The sequence below is a fragment of the Sinohyriopsis cumingii genome, chromosome 6 (assembly GCF_028554795.1).
Source record: "Sinohyriopsis cumingii isolate HCF-2022 chromosome 6, ASM2855479v2, whole genome shotgun sequence".
NCBI classification, from domain to species: domain Eukaryota; kingdom Metazoa; phylum Mollusca; class Bivalvia; order Unionida; family Unionidae; genus Sinohyriopsis; species Sinohyriopsis cumingii.
The window spans coordinates 115,225,026-115,248,653 of NC_142966.1; the positions used below are offsets into that span (position 1 = coordinate 115,225,026).

Consider the following 23,628-nt stretch of genomic DNA (forward strand, 5'->3'; position numbering starts at 1 on the left):
ACTAAGATTAAAAATGTAATTCTTCCCTAACGATAGTTACTTGTATGTCTGTGGGATAGACCAATAGCTCTTTCCTCTGCACAACAAAGCCAATATTGTATTAAAAACCACCAAACAATGAAATACTATAGCTGATTTGTAATTATATAATTACACTGCTTAACTGGAACCACACAAAAGGTGTTTGTACTTCTGACTGTTTCATGTAGTTGAAGTGAAGGGATTGCAAATAATGAAAATATAGCTGCACCTTAAATATTCAAACATTACAGACACAGACGATAAAATGAGATAAGGGCAATATATGCTAAATGCTATTATTACACTGTTCAATTTTCTTTAGTTAAATTTGACCATCCTATCGACTGTTTTACAAACATTTGAATAATCTGGAATTTAAGTTACTTTTTAGCTTAAAAACTGTCATGGTGACAGCACAAAATTTATAATACAGCTGAAATGATTTTGAATTTCTATATGCATTGCAGTGGGAGTGGAGTAAGCATGGAGAGGACTCCTTGCATTGTAGTGGGAGTGGAGTAAGCATGGAGAGGACTCCTTGCAATGTAGTGGGAGTGAAGCATGATTATGATTAAGAATAAGACCATCCACCCTCACCCCATGCATTCTGACAAATTTGCAATTGCTTCTCACAGAAAACAGCTCTGTACATGTTACACCACACATTCTTGGAGAGTCGCAAACCACCAATCACCATGGAGCCAAGGTGGTATCAATGAAGTGGGTGTGATTTATTAGTTTCACCAAGTGAGAATGTGTGCACAGTGAGGCAAAATTTATCTCTATCATTGCACTTGTAAATTAACTCCACAATTTTTTAGAACCAAATTTAAACAAAATTATATTTTTATAACTATGATCTTGAGACTCAGTGAAATCTTGAAATCTTAAAAACAAAAAAGGTGAACATTTTTTATTTTTAAAAAAATCACATTCCTGCTTCAATAAAAGTACAACAACATCAAGGTTCTAACACTTATTGGGGGTAGAGGTCCCAGTATGTCAGATCAACTCATTTAATTTGATCAATTGAACACTTGTAAATATTGTGTATGTAAATTAAATTAAACTACCTTAAATAGCTTACTCATTCACAAATGTGATCAAAGTTAGCAAAGCAACTAAGAAAAATAAGTACTTGGGGAAATAAAAAGCCGTTTCACAGATAGGATTCACTGTGGAGAATTGAGTATAATATTTTGTTGTTAACTTAAAATTCCTGAATTGGCACAAAGATTTCCTCAAGGATGAGAAGGAATTTCACTTGTAATGAAATCATATCATCAACATTTTACTAACAGAACAATAAAAGAAGTTTTGAAGTTGACAGTTGTTTCATAAATAAATTTCCCTAGATTTTGAAAGAAATCTTGTTTGGTTGTGAATGAACAACAAAAAGTAGCGATGTAATACACAATATTTTTTGCATATACGTGAAGGTTGTTGAAACCAGTTGGAATAGTGTTAAGGATCTGTAAGATGTTGGGAATTTATAGAGAAAAGCAAACAACGTTGTTTGAAAAAGCACCATATAGACTATTACTCCCAACACAATTATAAAACAAGTATTAAGTCACAACAGACCTAACTGTCCACCCCCAAAATGTAGTCTATGTTTTTGGACCCTGATGTGCACAAGTCATTGTGGGAGATGTATATGGGTGTATATATGTATACATTAGTGATTTACAAGTTATTGTGGGAGATGTATATGTGTATAATATGTATACATTAGTGATTATCAAATTATTGTGGGAGATGTATATGGGTGTATATATGTATATATTAGTGATTTACAAGTTACTGTGGGAGATGTATATGTGTATAATATGTATACATTAGTGATGGACAAGTCATTGTGGGAGATGTATATGGGTGTATATATTAGGGCATAACCGACTTTTGATCCGGAAATCGGATTCCACCGGATAGTATGAACTTCCGATGAATCGGAGTCGGACAAGGCAGGAACGACCGATTCAGATAATAAAAATAATAAAGTTGAATTTCTATAGCACCGTGTCTAACACTGCGTGTCATTCGATAGTGCGTTAATAAAGTTAAATAAGAAGTCAGAAAAGTCCAATATGGTCAACACAACGGGGTGAAACAATAATACTTGAGTTAGACCGAAAGATTTAAATTTATTAAAATATATAATACAGTCCTACCCGTTTATGTCAACATCCTCAATAATGAAGGCATAATATTGAATACATTGACACATGCTAATGAGGTATTAAAAGAAAATGATTCTTACAATCGTAAATATAAATAAAGTTAATAAGGAAACTTTCACAGCACAATAAACTTGTTTCAATCACCGATCACTTTGGAAAATGCAAGAATCGATCAGATTTCATTGCTTTTATTTAAGTCGCCGCAAGAGGCCAACTTTATAGGACCAAACAAAAGCCTGTTTTATTTTTATTTGACCGCAACATTAAAGCATGGCGGCAAGATCAACTAATTGTTGAATAAAGTACAGGATGGAACTGGCCGCTTGCCGACATAAATGATTAAGGCGGGAAAATTAAAGCCTGGCGGCAAGATCAACTAATTGTTGAACAAAGAATGGGTCGGAACTGGCAGCTGGTCGACATAAATGATTAGGCGGGAAAATTAAAGCGTATCTGCTGCGTGGATGCACTGGAACTGTATGATAATGTAAATGAAATTTATATTAGCATACAGTGTGAAAAAATTGTGCTGAACTGTTGAGACTCTGCTTTAAAATGTCGCAAAAACAACGAAGCAAAATATGGGATTATTTTGAGATAAATGCCATAGATGAGTCAAAGGCAGATTGTTTGGTTCCACAGTGCAAGGATAAATTAAAACGAGGAGGTAATGATCCACGTTCATATGGAACCAGTGGACTTATCAATCACCTGCGTACAAAACATCCGGATGAATATAAAAAGTATACCAGAATCTGTGACATCGAAAAGAAACGAAAAGCCGAAGAAGTAATGCAGCCTGGAAAGAAACACAGAGTACAGACAATAGAGTTCCTGCTAGAAAAGAAAAAACCGTTTGAGGCTAACAACCCATGCCAGTTAATCATAACTAAGAAGATCATAGAAATGATTGCGGCTGATGTTATGCCTTTCAGCATGATTAACAACGTAGGCTTCACTCGCTTTCTGAATGAACTTGAACCTCGTTACGTTATTCCATCCGAAGTCCATTTGTCAAGAACGCTTATTCCGGACTTATATTCTGCCGTGAAGAGTAAAATTGTTATTTTACTAGAACAAGCAGCCTACATAAGTTTTACAAGTGACGTGTGGATGAGCACAAATAATTTGAATGCTTTCATTTCGCTTACCGCTCATTGGATTGACAGCAAGTGGAACAGGATGTCCATTGTTCTGTCACTACGAAATCTTGAAGACCGACACACGGGCCAAGTTATTTCGGATAACATCCTTGCAATGTTGGCAGCATGGTCTATTCCAGATGAAAAACGTGGAGTTCTCGTGCGGGAAAATGGTGCGAGCATGAAAAAAGCGGCGGAGTTATCTGGATTGGATCACTTGGGATGTTTCACCCACACGATCCAGCTAGTTGTCAAGGTTGGACTTTTAAGTCAAAGATCCGTTATGGATGCTATTGTCACTGCTCGTGCAATCGTTGGGCGTTTTCGGCATTCAACTCAAGCCACAGAACAATTGCTCAGAATCCAGAAGTCTTTGACATGCGAGGACGGCACGCCATACCCGACACACCGTCTTATCCAGGATGTTACAACCCGCTGGAATTCTACGTTCTACATGCTCGAGCGCCTCATAGAACAAAAGAAAGCTATTGCCCTCTATTGTCAGGAAAATGATGGGGTTACAAATCTAACGGCACATGAGTGGAATTTGATGGAATGGGTTTTGATTACGCTTAGACCATTCGAACAGGAAACCAGGAATGCCAGTATGTCTACTGCAACAGCAAGCATGATCATCCCCAGTGTTCGCGTTCTCATGGCAACTTTAACAAAACCTGCAAGAGTCGGAGATGACATCGGAATACAGACCATGCGGGCGGACATGCTGAAAGATTTGCGTACACGTTATGAGGAAGTGGAGACAAACAAGTTGTGTGCACTTGCAACGGTTTTGGATCCCACTTACAAATTGTTGGTTTTTAATGCGCATGGGCATGACGCTGTAAAGCGCATGTTAATGGACGAACTACAGATCGAGTATGAAAAAACAATCACCGCTGTCAACATTCCAGCCTCAACAGAAGTGGATCCAGGACCTTCAACTTCGACTGGCTTAGATTCCTACTACCAGGAGTTATTTGCCTCTAGCACATCCGACCAAAATCTCGCCTCTGCATCCCTGTCATCTGAATTCACGTGCCAGCGCGAATTGGATTCGTATCTAGCTGAGAAAAATCAGCCGAGGACTTCACCACCAACGGACCCAGTTATATACTGGAAATCCCGGGAAAAAACGTTCCAGCTTCTGGCAGCTGTCGCTAAACGTTTTTGTTCAATACCGCCCTCTAGCGTCGATAGTGAAAGAAGTTTTAGCACCACAGGTGCTATTTGCAGCGACAAACGATCGAGCATGTCCGCTGAAAAAACGGAGATGCTACTATTTCTTGCAAAGAACTTGGAAGTTATAAATTTTGATTATTAAATTTCTTTATTATCTATTAAACTGTGTGTTTTTACTTTAATATCTTTGCCAAAAAACAAGAACAATATCACAGGAAAATAAATACTTAGGGAGCCATAACACGTGGATTTCAGTTTGCGAGTTTTATTTGTAAAATTGTAAGTTTTTATAATTATTATGTATAACAATGTGATCATAGAAAAAACGTTTATAATGTTTCAGTGCATTTTACAAAAATAAAAAATTTCATGGATTCTTTGTGGCTTTGAACTTCGTTGCATTTTGCTATAGTCCTGCCATATCCTTCCCCTTGTGACATCGGTGTGATATGCAAAACGTGTGTAACACGGTTTAAAAAGTTAATTTGAAAAACCTTTTAATTTAGCATTTCCGATTAATTGAATCGTATCCGGAATCGAAAAAATTTCATGCCCAAAATCCGGAATCGGAAATCAGTAGAAAAATGTTAATCGGTTATGCCCTAGTATATATGTATACATTAGTGATTTACAAGTTATTGTGGGAGATGTACGTGTGTATAATATGTATACATTAGTGATGGACAAGGTATTGTGGGAGATGTATATGTGTATAATATGTATATATTAGTGATGGACAAGTTATTGTGGGAGATGTGTATGGGTGTACATATGTATATATTAGTGATGGACAAGTTCCTGGCCTGATCAAGTTCTGCACTACCCAGAAATAGCCTGAACTCGTTTCAAGAAAAAAATTAATATTGCAAATATGTGGATTTTTTTCCAATTTCCGTTTTGAAGATCATGAAATAAAGAGGACTGCAGAGGCGTAGCTGGGGGGGGGGGGGGGGGGGGGGCAGGGGGGTACATATGTCCCCGGGCGCCAAGGTACAGGGGCGCCAAAATGAGGCTTGCAACGTTACATTATAATAAGTAAACAAGGGTAATATTCAAAAATGTGATTAAACGGGGAGGGGGCTGGGGCGCCAATTTTATAGTTCGTCCCCGGGCGCAAAATATCATAGCTACGCCTCTGGAGGACTGTATAAAACAGCTGAGAGTAACTCATTGACTCACTAAATATCAGCAACCATGTATCTTGAGCTCTGCCAAAAAGCAGTAAGACAAATATCTTGCAATGTCTCAACCATTTTTTGTCCAGTTTTATTAAGTCAATGATCAATAGATGATTTAGTATGTCAAACTAATTATTATTCCCTTATTTGGTATTCCTACAGCAAACAAAATGCTGGCAAACAGGGGAATATACTGCATCAGGCACTAAAATTAATGTTTGAAAAATTTAATTGCTTTTATAATTCCTTGTCAAGAAAAAAAAATATTCAGTAGTACTGAAGAAATTCTGCCAATTCCACAACTTAATTATGGAGCCCCCACTAAATATAAAAAAGTATCAGATTTCATGCCCTCACTCCTTGCAGCTGCAAGAGCTGCTGGGACAGTTGCCAAGCCACTGCAAATATTCCTACCTTGCATATCATCAGATATATACCAAATGAAGATACTTCACATTATAACACAGTGCTTTGAATAATCTGGTTACAATAACATTCAAATATATGTATATTTGCAACAAACAAAAACAGATAAAAACCAAATGTTATTGCATGCTTTCTTTGTACATTAGATGCATCCAGTCTTAAAAAGCGTGCCAGAAAAACTGAAAACAAGTCCAGATTTCAAAAAGAATTCAGCAAGATGATTTTAACATGGTCTGGGACTCAATGTATGTGTTTTGTGTCATTGTACCTAGTGGTCAGTGGTTAATGAGCTTTATGGTTACCAATTTTTACATGGATTTTCTTTGGTTTAAATCCTGTTTCCCTACCCTACTACTTACATTTACTTCAGTTTCCAGTTTAAATGTAAACTTTCTGTACCCTCATTTCCTGATCCTAATAATCAATATGGCCTTTTGTACAGGTATTTAAAATAAGCTTGTTTACCTGTATTTCTTGTCAAAATTTCGAAACACAGTAATGCCTGGCGTGAAGTGTCAAACCTGTATATACATTTTCAACAATTATAAAAGCTATCTGCATGCTGTATATGGTTATCTTTTAAGCTGCTGTTGACATGGAAAAGTTTCCACTGTATGCAGCAGTTGTTCTAAGTCAATTGGGGGAAAAAAACCCAGTTCATCCAGATCTAAAGTTGTGTTGCCCAGACAACATTTTTTTTAAAAATCTTGCTAGCAGAATCAAGATTTCAAACAAGTTAATCAAGGGTACGATGAAATCACTTCACCCGGATGAAGTAAATCCATTTAGTCACTCTGATCACACTAGACTTAGTCATTCTGTGATTAAGCTAAAGACCCTTCCCATGTCTGTTTACCTTTGCTTTATTTTATTACCACTGTATGACTATAGTGTCCTGTTTTTCATGACCATTTTTACACTGTCTTAAACGTCCAACTGCAAACAACCTAGACCCTGATCTATCACACAAGGCACTGGAATTATTAGGGTCTGTGTTGATTGTTCTACTGATTAATCCCAACAAACTGCACAGACCTAGATCTGCCTGCACATCATCCAACAGCAGACCTGGGTCTGTGCAGTCTTCAACCAGACTTACAAACAAGTAAATTCACTACATACTGTAAATTTTTCATGACAGACTTGGCAATATGACCATCCAAAACTTAAGAACATTTAACAAAATCAAAATCTTCGCAGGCTTTAGGCCATGATGAGACCACCTCAAAACGTCAACAAAATTTATTATGTAGATTCTCTGGGCTAATAATCATAGAAATACCTGAAACCGTATTGAAATTGATATGCTACACAATAATGAGATGTCATTTCCTTGTAACTGATGCGGGACAGCATGTACAATCGAGTACTGAAACTGGTTCTCCAATCTATATCTGATAAATGAATAGCTCTTTGCAACTACATGCATTCCATTAGGATGCACAATCTGTCTACATGTCAATACAACTGACAGTCAGCTATAACAGGAAAATTAACTGCCCGCATTCCATCATGTGACAACATTATATGCATAGTAATGACAATCCCCTAATTGTTTTTATAAGCAAATTGCTTCAAAACACCAAGAGGGGTTAAGGCCAAAATACTCAATGGATCAAAACAAGTCTATGGCATATACCTATTAACTCAATGAATGGCTCACAGAAAAAAGACATGCTCATTATTAACAGAATTGCAAATATCATTTTAGAACTCTGGAAATGAATTTTGGTTTGGTTTGGTTTGGTTTCAAGAGTTTAACACCATTTTTCAGCACATGATAGGCTAAATATGGAGAAAGAACCTGGAAAGACACCATCCACCAAATGGGAAGCTAAATGCAAACTTTCTCAAAACAAAAACACAACACAAAAAAGTGACAAAAGTAAGCTTTTTCTAATCAGAATTGGCCTCAGCTGATATATTATTATTGACTGAAAAAACTGCTTACTCAGATATGCATTCTTATCTGCCAGTTAAGTTTAATCATTTTATGTCAAAGAATATAAATCTGGCTTGTATTTCATCCCACACCTCAGAAATACTGTTATTTCCTATGATGAAAGAAGAATAGTTTCAAATTCAGTGACAGGTAACCAAAAACGTTGCAATTAAGTGAATCAAGTGAATGTATAAGATAATATGGACTGGAGTATAAAATGGTTGTGTCTAACATTCATCCTGGTATGTCTTTGATGACAGTCACCTATAATCATTTAAATAAATTGCACGTCAATTGTCAATTGTTATCAAGTTTTTCTGTGGTGGGCAGGGAGATTAAAGAAATGGAAGAAAGGCTAAAAACACGAGCTTGCGAACTGCAGCAAGCAGCAATTTTCTTCAAAACCCAAGGGGAACATTCAATAGGCATATCCTGCTGAATTGGAGTTTGATAAGCTGTCCAGTGTACTACTGTATTCACGTTTTGTCACAAATAACCATCAATATCTCATCCTTAAATAATGACTTGAGAAAGAATGACTGAACTTTCATGATCAAAGTTCAAAACAAGTACAATGTGTACAGTATGAAAAGGCATTAGAAAAGCCTAAATGTACAGTCCATATGAAATCGGTCAAAAACAAAACAACAAAAAATTAAGTTTCAAGTCTTCAAAATCATACAAAAGAATAGGACAAGTGAACTTTAGGAATAATGAAATCAGATGCTTAAAAATATATTTTTTCAAACCCTTTCATATTTTTCACAGCACAAGAATCAACAACATTCAAAATGTCAATGAGAGAGAAATAGACTAGCATGGAGTGCAAAGGTGAATAAACCTACCTATATCTGCTGATGGGTTGCTGGTCATTAACTGAGCAGTGTGGAACGGGTCTTGTCATATATACTGAACAGTAAAAAAAAAAATGGCTCATCAATCATATTTGAACTAGCTGAAAAATGGCCCAATCAATCACATATACTAAGCATTGAACTGGCTGAAAAATGTCTCATGGTCAGAATAGACTTGATCCAGTGGCATCATTCTATCATTAGCAGAACATTAGTCTGTTGAATAAAAGCCATATCTTGTAATAAAATACTGTCATGCAATAAATCAGCTGTACCATGGCTTCTTGTGGGTTCCACTGTGGTAACACCTTATGAAGAAATATAGATGACATCAACAGGAAACTGATTGGCCTTTGGCTCAAAGATTTCATGATAACATATCCCCCCATATAATATTACCACAATGAAATCCACTCCAACCCACTGTCTGGGAGCCATGGTAGCTCAGGTGGTAGAGCATAAGATTCCTAATCCATGGGTTGTGGGTTTAATACCTGACTAGGTCATTGCCGAGCTGCTGCCTCATTGTGCCCTTGGGAACAACATTTAGCTCTTTATTTTCTGCATGATATACCATGCAGATGCCACTAAAACCAACAAACTCTAACCCATTAACCAATTTGGTGATAAAATGTGAAAACCTGGCCCCATTCAAACCATAATATGTACTTATGTGCATAATAATTATCAGTTAAAGTTTTTTTTATTAAAAAAAACAACAAAAAACAAGCACATTTTTAGGTGTGCAAGTGTTTGTGTTGTAGATTTTGATGTAGCTTTAAGAATTTTTCAGTCTTATCGTTATAATGTCAAACAGTTTATAGTGCTCTCTAGCACTGGGGCATCATACTGCAGACATGTCTCACCCAGTCACATTATCCAGACACCAGGTTTACCAGTCCAATCAATAACTTCTTAAAGCCGAGTGCCTAGCAAAGCAGCTGTTAGTAACATTTGTACAAGTCTTTGGTATGATTCAAACCCACACCCTCCCACATCCAAGGAGGATGCTCTAACTACCAGGCCACGGTGCAGTCTCCCTTTTGGATCTGTGGAATTTATTCACCAATTAGGTTTGAAACTGAAACAACTGGTAAGTTTTTTATCATCATGAACACAGTGCCAATACATTAATCTTTCCTCACAGAAAATTCAGATGCTTTGGCTTGGTGCTTTATGGCACAGCAACACAAGTAGGTTATTTAGAACTGAAGCAATTGGAGGCCAGTGACTTGCCTCAGGACACCATGGTAGCTGACTCAGGCTGGTCTGATAGGATTCAAACCTGCACCCTTTTGGTCGCAAGTCCAGCATGCAAGTCATGGAGTCACCATGGCTCCCTGAAAATTATGTAAATGACAGCAGCACAAACATTTTTAACTGCTTCATTTTCAAGGGAGATTTTTGAGTCAATTTTGTAACAAACTGTCAAGTTTCTTACTAACTCTTTAGTCTGGACTTAATTCTTTTTTTTTAAATTGCTATGTATAATGTAGCATATGGCTCAAATATTTCCCTCCTCCCATTTCATTTTTAGGAGATATGGATTTTTTTTAAAAATTACTGTTCAATTTAACTTCATGCTTATCAAACAATTGAGGAAAAACAAAAGACTCTGCTTCAGACATTCACTGGTCAACATTTTAAATTAGATCTTTAAAAACAAAAGCAAAACTAACCAAAAAAGACTGATCATAGATCTAACAGTGAGCACTTTAGACCACTTGGGGCCACCATTAATTTTGTCAGTTATGCACAAAGAGTTATGAATATAAGGCAACACTGGTCAAAATGTAAAGCGTACACACAAAAAAAAGAAGTTACAATGACAGCTGGTGGGTTGATGCATCATGGAATTGATCCATGTATATTCTGCAATTAATTATTGACAACCACAATGGAACATGTGCTGGTGCAATTTTCCACTAAGCTGTACATCTACATACAGCTTACTGGAAAATAATCTGCATGCCTATCATTTGGTCTTGCTTAGGTAAACTATGTGTGAGATTCATGTTGTTTCTGTCAATTTTGATTGATCTTTTCTGTGTCTTTTCCTATAGATTCTCATCAACATTGGAAAAAAGTTGGATACATTATACATCACATGCAAGATGAGAGAATAGAAGCACACGGGATCAATATAGATCTAGATCCAATGTCACAAAATGGTCTTGATACTGCTTCTGTCATGGGACGTATCTACATACCCTAAAGTGCCTCTTGTCCATACAAATGGACCAATACCCCTACTTCAATCTTGGTGAAAAGTACAAAAATGTCACATGTTCACTGAAACTCAATCTACCTAAGAATTTAGGTGGCATTGTACATACATACTAACGTAAATATGGTGCATATCATAGTGGCATGTAACAAGAAAAGCAGCTCCACACACACGTTACTGACATCAAATTTATGACAAATGTTTTGCATCTGACAAGTTATGACACGTGTGTACATACAAATCAATACAAATTTTAATCAATATTTCATTTCATTATTAACAATTTTGGGAACACTGTATTCAGATTCACAAAATATCTGTAGTTTATACTATAAGTTTAAAACTTCTAGTAAAGAATGCTTTCTTTGTTATATTATACGACTACAGCAGGAAAAGCAACTTGTCATTGTAAAGTATATCTAGAATACCACACAAATAAATTGGAATGTATAACACTGTACATGTAGCCACATCCACCACTCAAAATACTTTGCTGACTTCAGGATTTCAGACAGTGAGTGAGTATGTATGTATATATGTATGTTATGTATGTATGTATGTATGTTTGTATGTGTGTGTGTGTGTGTGTGTGTATGTATGTATGTATGTATGTATATATGTATGTATGTTTGTATGTGTGTGTGTGTGTGTGTGTGTGTGTGTGTGTGTATGTATGTATGTATGCATGCATGCATGCATGCACATATGTACGTATGGCACATCATCACAATCCTGACAACAGTGCTGAATAATAGCTAGATAGCAGACATAATAAAGGCAAACACCTTGCTATAATTCTCAGGAAAATAAACCCCTTTACCCAAAAGTAAATATGCACCATGAGGCTAAAGATTACAAATTCAGTATTAAAACTCGAATTCAAAAGGGGTCAGAGACCAACTGGCCAGTTGTTTCACATTATTAACAGCAAAATATGCCTACTACATAGATGTTTATGATGGAATACCTGTGAATGATGGCCAGGTCTAAAATGGTCTCCAAATTTATATCCAATTAAATTTACTCAAGATACTTGACTAATGTGCCAGCCAGTATGATGTGGTCATTTATTCAATGCCAGCCAGTATGATGTGGTTATTCAATGCCAGCCAGTACAATGTGGTCATTTTTCAATGCCAGTCAGTACGATGTGGTCATTTTTCAATGCCAGCCAGTACGATGTGGTCATTTATTCAATGCCAGCCAGTATGATGTGGTCATTTATTCAATGCCAGCCAGTATGATGTGGACATTTATTCAATGCCAGCCAGTACAATGTGGTCATTTATTCAATGCCTGCAAGTACAATGTGGTCATTTATTCAATGCCAGAGAGCAAGATGTGGTCATTTATTCAATGCCAGCCAGTACAATGTGGTCATCTTTTCAATGCCAGCCAGTACAATGTGGTCATTTATTCAATGCCAGCCAGTACAATGTGGTCATTTATTCAATGCCAGCCAGTACGATGTGGTCATTTATTCGATGCCAGCCAGTACAATGTGGTTATTCAATGACAGCCAGTACGATGTGATGTAGTCATTTATTCAATGCCAGCCAGTACGATGTGGTCATTTATTCAATGACAGCCAGTATGATGTGGTCATTTATTCAATGACAGCCAAGACGATGTGGACATTTATTCAATGCCAGCCAGTACAATGTGGACATTTATTCAATGCCAGCCAGTACGATGTGGACATTTATTCAATGCCAGCCAGTACAATGTGGTCATTTATTCAATGCCAGCCAGTACGATGTGGCCATTTATTCAACGCCAGCCAGCACGATGTGGACATTTATTCTATGCCAGCCAGTACAATGTGGACATTTATTCAATGCCAGCCAGTATGATGTGGACATTTATTCAACGACAGCCAGTACAATGTGGACATTTATTCAATGACAACCAGTACAATGTGGACATTTATTCAATGCCAGCCAGTACGATGTGGTCATTTATTCAATGCCAGCCAGTATGATGTGGTCATTTATTCACTGCCAGCCAATACGATGTGGACATTTATTCAATGCCAGCCAGTACGATTTGGACATTTATTCAATGCCAGCCAGTATGATGTGGTCATTTATTCAATGACAGCCAATACGATGTGGACATTTATTCAATGACAGCTAGTATGATGTGGACATTTATTCAATGCCAGCCACTTTGATGTGGTCATTTATTCAATGCCAGCCAGTATGATGTGGTCATTTATTCAATGCCAGCCAGTATGTGGTCATTTTTCAATGCCAGCCAGTATGATGTAGTCATTCATTCAAATCCAGCTACTATGATGTGGTCATTTATTCAATGCCAGCTAGCATGATGTGGTCATTTATTCAATGCTGATGAGCCATGTTACATTGTATACAAGGTGTTTCAGTACCAACCTGAATCTTACAAAGCAAACATCTAACTCTATGAAGTTATATTTTGTCTGCCAGTATGCTGCTGTCAGTACATGTACTCTAATGCTTATATATTTTTCTTATATTTTTTTGGAAATGGGTTTCAAAAAACAAAGCAAATGGAAGAGAACCACTAGAGTAAAACACTGATTATCCAGACCAACTGAGCGACATGAATAAACAATCATTTAGATCATCAAATTTTGGTCCAAAAAAGATAACTATATGAAGAATATGGATTAAACAGCTGCAATAACCTTATATATATTTATTACCTCTGACTGCATATTTATAAGTAATTTAATCAAACATTATTATTCTGACATGTTTAATGGCAAATGTTTAACAGCAAAAAGGACTGATAATATTGGGTCTGATGGAAAATCATATTGGTCATCTTATGAACACAAGTATGCAAGGGCTTTGATCAATGTAACTTGGACTGAATTGGACTCCATACACACCTGTGCTGGAGTGTAATTAACTTTTATCTCCCCTTAATTCACCAATGATTGTTGATTGACAGTTAATTATGTAGGCTTGGACTAAAGAATGCCTTTGACTGGACCACCTGGTCTTGAATCATGCTTTATTAGCTTGGATAGCCATTATAGAGGCACTGACTTGGCAACAATAAAGAGTAAAAATAACTATCTTTTGCATGTCCCCTCTCCCTCCCTCCATCAGAAATGATTGAAAAGATCATTTATTAAAAACTCCACTCTAATCATAATTGCATAAGAATTATATCCAACTGTGTTGTTTCTGATTTCTGTTACTTTTATAGGCAAAATGATTTCCAAATTAGATTCATTTACAAATACATTTATGTTGTAAATGTCTGAAGAACTCGGTAGTAGTCTGTATGAATCCAGATAATTAGCAACTGGAAAATCAATGTTTTAATGTATCTATTGGGAGTGTTAACTACAAATCTCAACCATATCCTACTTTTGCAAAGGTACACTTGTCTGTGAGCAGTTCACACCAGTCTGCATTATATCTCAGGCCAAAACATCTAAAATCCAGACACAAAATCCGGTTCCGAAAACCAGGGAATTTTTGGTGTGTGTGATTTGTATTTTTAATGTAACTTTAACCATTTTTCAGTCATATCACTATGCTCATGGTTCCCATGCTTTTCTCAAGATAAATTTCCAGGTCATTTCCAGGATGAAATACTTTTTTCAAGGTTCATATAGATTATAAAACACGCATTTTCTAAATCTAAAGATGTTTCTCTTTCAAGACTCTCCAAAAACATCGAAGTCAGAAAAGATGATCATGTACAAATTACAAAATGTATCACATGAAACAAGTTTGATTATATTCCTACAAAATGGCATGTAAAGTCATTTCAATGTACAGAATAAAAATTCTAACTTTATTTTGCTGCATTATATTGCTAAGTGAGAACAACATAATGAACATAAATTATATTTTGTTTACTTTCAAACCTTTAAGAATTCTATAGCAATATATATATGCATCTCATAGAAAGTAACATTTCCTATTACAGTATGAGTAAAAATGAACACAATTAGAATCTTGCCTTGTAATGAAAAGAGTTTAGCCATGAATTTATCTGTGCCAATAAATTCCCAAACAACATTTTTCAAAAACAACCTTGAATTTTCTTAAAACGATCTGGTCAAAAATCTATCATTTAAAAAACATTTTCAAAAGGGTTGATTTAAATTCTGACAGAGGACCTTCAAAATTACCCGATGTGCAGAATTGGCCGACATGGTACTAATACAAGGGGCGACAATTTTTATTTCAGCTGTGAGATTCAACAATTTGGTCTACAAATTCAACTTAAAATGATTAACAGTCCATTTTTATTCCGAGTTTCCTCCAAATATTCCCGCCCCATTTTTCATATTTGGACATTGCAACTGCATATAGAAACATTGGAATTTGCCACCACCGTGCATTAGCAACATATGGTAGTCGCTTACCTGCGGGCCTAGAAAATTAAAACTTTTGTTATATCAACTCATGCCTGGATGAAATCAATGGAAAAATTTTTTATTTTCTCAGAAATGGCAAGTATTATAATTGTTATGTCGGTAATCCACAATCAAACAAGACGAAACTACGGCATAGATGAAACCTGACCCAGTACTCGCAATTTGCATTACTATTCACATGACTTCACAAATCTCAAATGAGGACACTGGAAGTCCGATAGTCACGTGATATCAAAAACAAACTCCTTTATAATGTTGTTGTAAAGAAATTCAGTTATACCAAAAGAAAGAAAGTTTTTGTAAAACCCAGCAATCTGGCCAGTCTGATTTATCAAGCAGAGATCACATGTCAGCGTGGTAGTCACGTGATACAACAATACTCCAAAAGTTGTTCTCGGAATATATAAATATGGAGAATTTCGTGTTCTTTCATTTTGTATTTTTATTACAACCAGTATATGACTTTCATTTTTTTTCTTTCTCTACAACATTTGAAAAGGTGGGTCGTTAGATTTGTGTACAGTACTCATGCAACTAGCAATGCAAATCGTGAGCACCAGGAAACATTTCATCAATGACATGGTTTTATCTCGTCTTTCAGCAGATTAAAGACATAACGAATTTAATACTCACAATTTCTGAGAAAATAAGTAATTTTCATATCGATTTCATGCATGTATCACTCGATCTAGAAACAATTAAAGTTTGCTAGGCCATCCGGTAAGCAGCTACGCTTTGCTTTGCCACCACCATGCTGACCTCTTGTGATGCTAGATTGGTTTACATACCTTCCATGCAAGGAAAGATACAGATATCAGGCTCACTTTGAAAATAAAAGTCAACTAAACGAATCTAATCCACTGGTCATTTGGATTGACTCAGCATATATGTTTATTACAAGCAACCAAATAACCCATACTGCACCCTCCAAATATTCTGGTTAGAACTCGATCAATTTAACTCTCGATCAGTTAAGTTACGACTCATTACTTGATTGTTTTGGGCATCAAGTTGTGACAAAACAATTACTGGGTTTATCCAGACTTTCATCAATATTTGCGAAATTCCAAGACTTTTCATGGTAGGGAAAAAAATTATCATTTCTCCTGACTTTTTCCCAATAGCGCGGGAACCCTGTATGATGTCAGCAGAATGACATTAAAGTAATGACTAGCACTAGGGCATCATGCTGCAGACATGTAACTTCATGTATCACCCAGTCACATCATCCAGACACCTGTCCTAACACTAACCTCTTAATGCCAACTACTTAGCGAGGTACCTGCTAGTACCATGTTTTTACAAGTCTTTGGTGCGACTGGCTGCAGTTTGAGTGAAACAACAGGTTCTAAAACTGGCAAATTTTTGGTGTCAAAATATTGGGTCACAAAAATTACGTTTCCCTCTGTACTTTTTAATGCAAGCAGAAAATCCAGATTATTTGATATCATTGTAGAGCTACATCAATCTACTTTCCTGTAAAACCACCAAATCTGGAGCATCTTAAATGACTTTGATGCTACAGAACTCAAAAGCAGTACAACCTCATGACGTATAAATGCATTACTAGGGGTTGACGAGTTAACCAAATACAAATATATACTTGATCAATTTGAGTATACTTAATTATTGCAGAGATCATATAATAAACAGAAATGATGCATGTATGTGCAGCTGTGATCGATGTATTATTTGAAAAACATTTTATGATTTTAGGAAGTATACTATCCAAATTAATTTCACCAGACTACATGGAGAGGCCAAATAATATTGTCTTGATTCTATGTCAAAATGGTACAATGAAAGGAAGATCATAGCTTGGAGCTGTATATTGTTGAGCTCCCAATAGAGAGGTTTCAGCTGTTTCAATATGCCTACAAGTAAAGTACCTATTGGTCAGAAACTAATTACAAATAAATCATTTCTTAAATAATAATAATAATAATAATAACAATAACAATCAAGACTTTATTTAGAGAAGGTAACTCAATTAGTTACAGAACTAATCTACCTTGAGACCTTCTATCTGGTATAACCTTGGCAGTTTTCCATATTTGTGGAAATTTATTAGACCTAATACTTTCATGCAAATGAAAGCTAGTCTCTACAATTGCAGGCGCAGCTACCTTTAGTAGCCTTGGTCCAATCATATCAAGTCCTGTAGCTTTACAATCATCCATTTTTTAAAAATATATTTCAACACAAATTCTGGACTCATTTCAGAAATTTCAAACTTTAAATTGTTAGGTAGTTTTTTTAAGCACAATAATGTTTCAGTTCCAGATGATCAGATGAAGTTCTAGGTTCTTTAAGTTTTTCAGCAATTTGAACAAAAAGGTTGTTTAAAAATATTTGAAATGTCAGTTGGATTATCAGTATAAATGGCCTCATTACTGAGGGATAAAATTTCAGTTTTACTCTTACATTTGCATGCCCCAAACCCTTTCCAGGTAGCTTTCAGGGTATTTTGGTTTTCATCCAGCACTTTTCTGTAGTGCGCTTGTTTGGCTTGACATAATTTTATTAACTTTATTCCTCCAAACTCTATGTTCAGTTTGATTTCTGTCAACATAATAGGAAACAAAACAGTGGCCATTGTGCTTCTGGGTTATCAGTTCACACATGAAATTGATGCATCAATGGCAAATAAGACAAACTGGGTTAATGGCTGTAGTTGTACATGTTAGTTTGCACAATGCATCCATCTTGAAGTGTACGTGTCTGCCTAAATGTATCTAGGATGACTTTGATGCTACTTAGATCATGGATACAAAATGGTACAGTTTAAATTAAAGTAAAGATATGCAATCTTAATAATGTTCTCTGTCTGAACCTCTTTACAGCATGCTTGCACAGTTCGTACACAATAAACACAGCCAATTTTATCAAGCTAATGTCTGCTTCGTGATGGTCATTGGAGGTGACTGCATGTGGTGTGCTGAGCTACTCCACAACTCCATCAGGATGTGTGAAGTGAAGGTAGAGATATTCTTTTCTTAATCTTATCTATCCACACCACAAAGCATGGAGAATTCAAAAAATTTGCATTGTACTGTACAGGTTAACGACTTCCTACTATAAAATGAGTAAACCAGCAAGCACAACATTCAAAAGACTAACCTAAATTAATCACTGAATTATGCTATGTGTGATCAGTGCAAACAGGATTCAAGACAATAGATTATGACTGGATTACTAAAGCAACATAAAACAATTAACATAATTGGATTTTTCAGCAGGGTCAGTTTAGCTTTGTGTTTAATATATGTTGAGATGGATTCTTCCATGTTGATTAGAAGCAATTCATAGTTTTGTTTGTGTCTGGTTTCACACCATTTTCCAGCACGTCTATCTTTACATCTCATTCACACGTCACCTCTGTCCGTGTGAATTTATGTCTCATCTAAACAATTGTCGGTATGTGAGAAAGCTTGCCAGTAGTTTTACTTGAGTTGGTGGTTTTTCTGGTCAGTAGTGAAAGAAAAACCAAGGAGGACGACCAGAAAAACCACCAACTCTGATGAAATGCAAAGACAAATGCCTAAGACCACTTGATCATAGAAGTTGTTAATGGATTATGTTTGGAATAGTAATTAATGAATAGCGAAGTGTCATAAAACAGGCCCATATGACTTTGCTATTTAAAGTTTGTCCAGATACAGTCTCTAAACACAACAGCTCCCAATGCTAAAACGCCAAAATCTAAACATTCGAAATATCACGCAAAACTGAATAATAGATAGAAACTTATTAGTGGTTGGAATTAAGTTCAAAGGGACATAAATATCCATTCTAGCATTCCTGTAAAGCAAATTTTAAAAAGAACTTCCCAAATCAACCAGGTAGTACCAATCTTGAATGGTTATGACAGTCAGTCAACTACCTGAATCTATCAACATGTATTAATTTCTTTTAATTTCTTGGTGGTCTCCGTGCAATTGTATTGACATGACCACATAATAATGCATACACTGAATAGGCATTTTCTATTCTGAGGAAAATGTAGGCAGATCCTAAAGGAAATGTGGATCCAGTAATGGTATCGTATTCTAAGCAGTGTCATGATCAAGAATGATGACGACTGCCACAAATATAATTCACACAATGTACACACAAAAAAAAGACTAAAAATGTTAATGTAAAAGGCAACATGAATTGATGTGACAAGATTTACATATTTTAATATTTAATTTTTTAAAAATATTTTCAAGCTGTGATTTTAGTCAATTTCCATGCTAAAATCAGATCAAGGAAATCCTCCAGCTATGAAGTAATGACCAAATTCTGCAAATTCTCCTGATCTAAGCTGACCTCTCTGCTCTATCACATGCATGACATTGGGCCATCCACCACTTTTTGTGCATTAATTGGTGCCCAAAAAACAGCCCATCCTGCACAGAAAAGATTTCCCCAAAAATGCATACAAAACAATGATAAAAAGTCACTTACACATTCTTGGCAGGGCAAGAAACAATAAAACTAATATGAATCATGGTGGAAAAGATGGCTCATTATTACAGATCAACAACAAAAAATTACCTTGCCTGAATCATAGTGTAAATAGGCCAATTTATCATCATTTACAGGAATTTCCCCATCTCCATATAAAGGTTCACGTATGACATATGCTAATACAGATAAAGAAATTGTATTTGTTGTGGGCTTAACACCATTTTTCAGCACAAGTTAGGATATAGATGGTAGCCAATATAACTGATTGAGGAAGAACCTGGGAAAACCAGAAAGGGGTGCTTTCAAGGCTCGACATCGAGAAAACTGGTAGTGATGGGTAGCAGCGCTGTTTAATTTCTGAATACCCTTGTTACAACTGCATTAAGAATAACTGTCAATAAACCACTTTATTTAATGACATTTTTAGGTGGACTAAATTACCCTTATTTTCAAGATACATGTAACTTCTTGTGTACCTGCAAAATATTGTGTATAATATCACTGCATTTGCACAACAAAACAAGATTCCTTTTTCAAAAGGTAGACATTTGTTTTGTGACAAAGATGCCAACACTGAAACTGGATTTTTAAAAATTGTTTTATTACTGAAATACTGATGCTGTGATTTTATTTCAAGTAACAGCAAAACTTCTGCTCATCCCTGAGCAAATATCTATGTGCAAATTCGGATATTTTAAGTTCACTATGAATTGGAATTTGCTTCTTATATATTATAATGAACTGTATCTATCAAACTAAACTTTGAATTCACCAGGTACTCATTCCTGGTTGCCCTGCTATCTTTGATCACATCTGTGAATGACTAGGATAACTGACATGGTTTATTGTTACTTAAACAACAATATTTATCACAGCGTTCAAGTTATCAAATGAAATTAGTTGACAGGACACACGACCAGGACTGCTAGCTCTTATTTAGGTAGGATTTCTTGTAACTCCTCTTTTCTCTTTAATACCATTCTCATATATATATATATATATATGACATAATAAACAAATACAATGCAGGACTGCTTTTACACAGCGCAACAATACACAAATACATCCTCAAATCAGAGATCAAAACACATAATGCAGTTATTTAGTTTTACACAGAAACACCTGGTGACATCGCTGGGGGAGAAGACTGACATTTTTCACTTTTCTAAATTTAAGAAGGAACATAGCATTTGTGATGATTACACTCAAACGGATTTTTAATATGTACAGTAAAAACACAAATTTCATTTGACAAAACTTGTTGCTATTTATTTATTATAGTGTTTCCCCATTATAGGCATTTGCAACATTTTCTGTGATCAAAGTTTGTTCAAAGATAGTGTATTTTGAAACTTTTTTGGAAAGGGAAATGTAACATTATAAGACTTCTCGTCACAAATTGAGGATTTCATGATGTTGATTCAAATCTCTTCGGGAGCCACAGTGGTTCAGTGGTTAGCGTGCAAGACATGACTGAAAGCGAGTGGGTTGAAATCCTACAATCGGACCAGCCTGGGTCAGTTACCCTGGTATGTCCATAGGCAAGACACTTTGCTCCGGCTACCATGGCACTAAATACCTACTTCTGTTGCTGTGCAATAAAACATCAAACCACCATTTTCGATGAAAACACAGGTATATGTCAGTTTCATTTACTTATTTTTATTGCCGATGTTATAAGCAGATTCACATCCTATCTGGACTCGAGTCATCAAGGAAGCATAGAATATTTCCATTTTTATGGTTGTTTTTTTGGGGGGGGGGGGGTATTTGTGATTTCATATTAAACTATAACAGGCTGCAAGAGATTTGTAAAATTACTAAGCATATATGAGGCAAAGATAACCGATACCTTATGATACATTTCTTGCTTTGGGCAACAGAACAGTAGAGTGATTACAGCGATATGCTCCATACTGCTGAATAAATCTCCAAGCTACAAAATGACATCAATCCACCGACCACTTTGTCTTCAGTTTTATATTAACCATGGCCCGTAGAGTTGTTCAATTAAAATTTTTGTTTAAGGTTTAACATCATTTTACAGCACATCATAGGCTATATATAGTGGCCAGTAAATCAGGAGGAAGAGTCCAGAAAAATCCCAGTAAGAACCACCAACCCAAACCAGCTGAGCAATGTGTCTATAAAGGCCTTAGACCACTCGGCCACATAAGGCACATAATAAAATTGTAAACAAAACATTATTCGGAACATTTCTTTCCAGTACATTAACATTAACAAGTCCATCTGTACACTAACCGATCCATCTGTACACTTACTGATCCAACTGTACACTAATCCTTAGCATATTATGGTATGTATATAATTGTGGTTATTAAAGCAAAAGCATCCTGAAAAACAGCCCATCTGTATGTATGTCAGAATATTACATTTGTGACAGATTACATTTTCGCAACAATCAATTTGCTCACCAAGTTCACTCAAATTTGACACTTTCTACAATTTATTGCAGTTATACCAGGTTTATTCAAGGACACGCAAATGTGGGACTCAAAACTGCTCGAAATTTGTAATGAAAATCAACCAAGTGTGTTAAAATCACAATCAAATTTTCAAGCCACATCTTTACATTTTCATTAAATCCCTAGAAGATTTCCACCTTTTTAAAAATGACTGGGTGTTAATCCCCCTTAAATCTTCAATTTTCATTTTTTAGAGCAGATTAAGTGTATATGACATAAATGTTAAAAGTTCACACAGTAATGTTGTTCTTACCTTTTGTAATACCTGTACACAAGATGTGAAATGAGAAATAAGTCCTTTCACAAAAAAAGGTAAAAATCGGCTATGGATGAGCAATCTAGAGTTCTATGTGCTTTGTAAATCAGGTCACTCTATTTATATTACACTCCCCTGACAGGGTTTATATATTAAAGTGTCTACCAAGCGCTGTATGATATAAATACTGAACTGCAGTTAAAACTTCTAATGCCAACGTCATATTGATCTACTGGTTGACATCCTTCAATGGGAGTGTAGTAAGAGTACCGACCCAGCACACCTCATCTTCAGATGTTCTAAATTTATGCATTTTTCCCCCAAGATAGAACCAGTACCAGTATAAAATACACAGGGTCTGAGCAACACCCGAGTCACTGTAAACAAAGCATTAATTTTCCTACTAAGGTTTATCACAGATACAGGTAGTTAAGTGGATTTGAGAGTTGTGCATGACATGGGGTTTCATCCTGAATGTAAAATCTTCATTGTGTAACAGAGATCTACTGGTAGGCATCTGTACACAACTGTATTGCAATTCACATTGGCACGACTTGTTCCATAGTGGTATTTTGACCCCATGGATTAGACAGGTTGTGTAAAAATCTTTGTTTACTAAAAATTATACCTGGTACATTACAAAATGGCACTACAACTGGTCAAACACATTGTTTAGTAATAGCCGACATTTAATAGTCATCAGACTAAATCAGTTCTTGTACTCATGAAATGGGCAAAATTACTGAGAAACTGTAAGCAGCAAACCAGTGTGCCATACATCAGTCACAAGTTCCCAACCTGGGGACATGGAGCCCTCGAGGCAGTGGAGTCATTCCAAGAGAGCACAAAAGTGGGGGGATGTGCAAAAAGAAATTACAAGAAGGGGTCCTCATACTCAAAA

The 23,628-nt window shown here is 35.9% G+C and overlaps 1 protein-coding gene across 6 annotated transcripts in view; it reads right to left on the minus strand.

Annotated features, from left to right (window-relative positions):
* The window catches only part of LOC149797779 (uncharacterized), a 90,246-nt gene that overhangs the window by 42,054 nt on the left and 24,564 nt on the right, over positions 1 to 23,628 (minus strand). For 4 of the 6 annotated variants that reach the window (XM_089962721.1, XM_089962727.1, XM_089962726.1 and 1 more), the window contains exon 2: positions 8,914 to 8,977. The exons of 1 other annotated variant lie outside the window; for it this stretch is intronic. In XM_089962721.1, the coding sequence (XP_089818847.1) occupies positions 8,914 to 8,972 (59 nt within the window). In that variant the 5' untranslated portion in view covers positions 8,973 to 8,977. Of the gene's footprint in view, positions 1 to 8,913; positions 8,978 to 22,724; positions 22,862 to 23,628 lie in introns of those variants that run through there. One more of the 6 variants, XM_089962723.1, reaches the window with a different exon arrangement.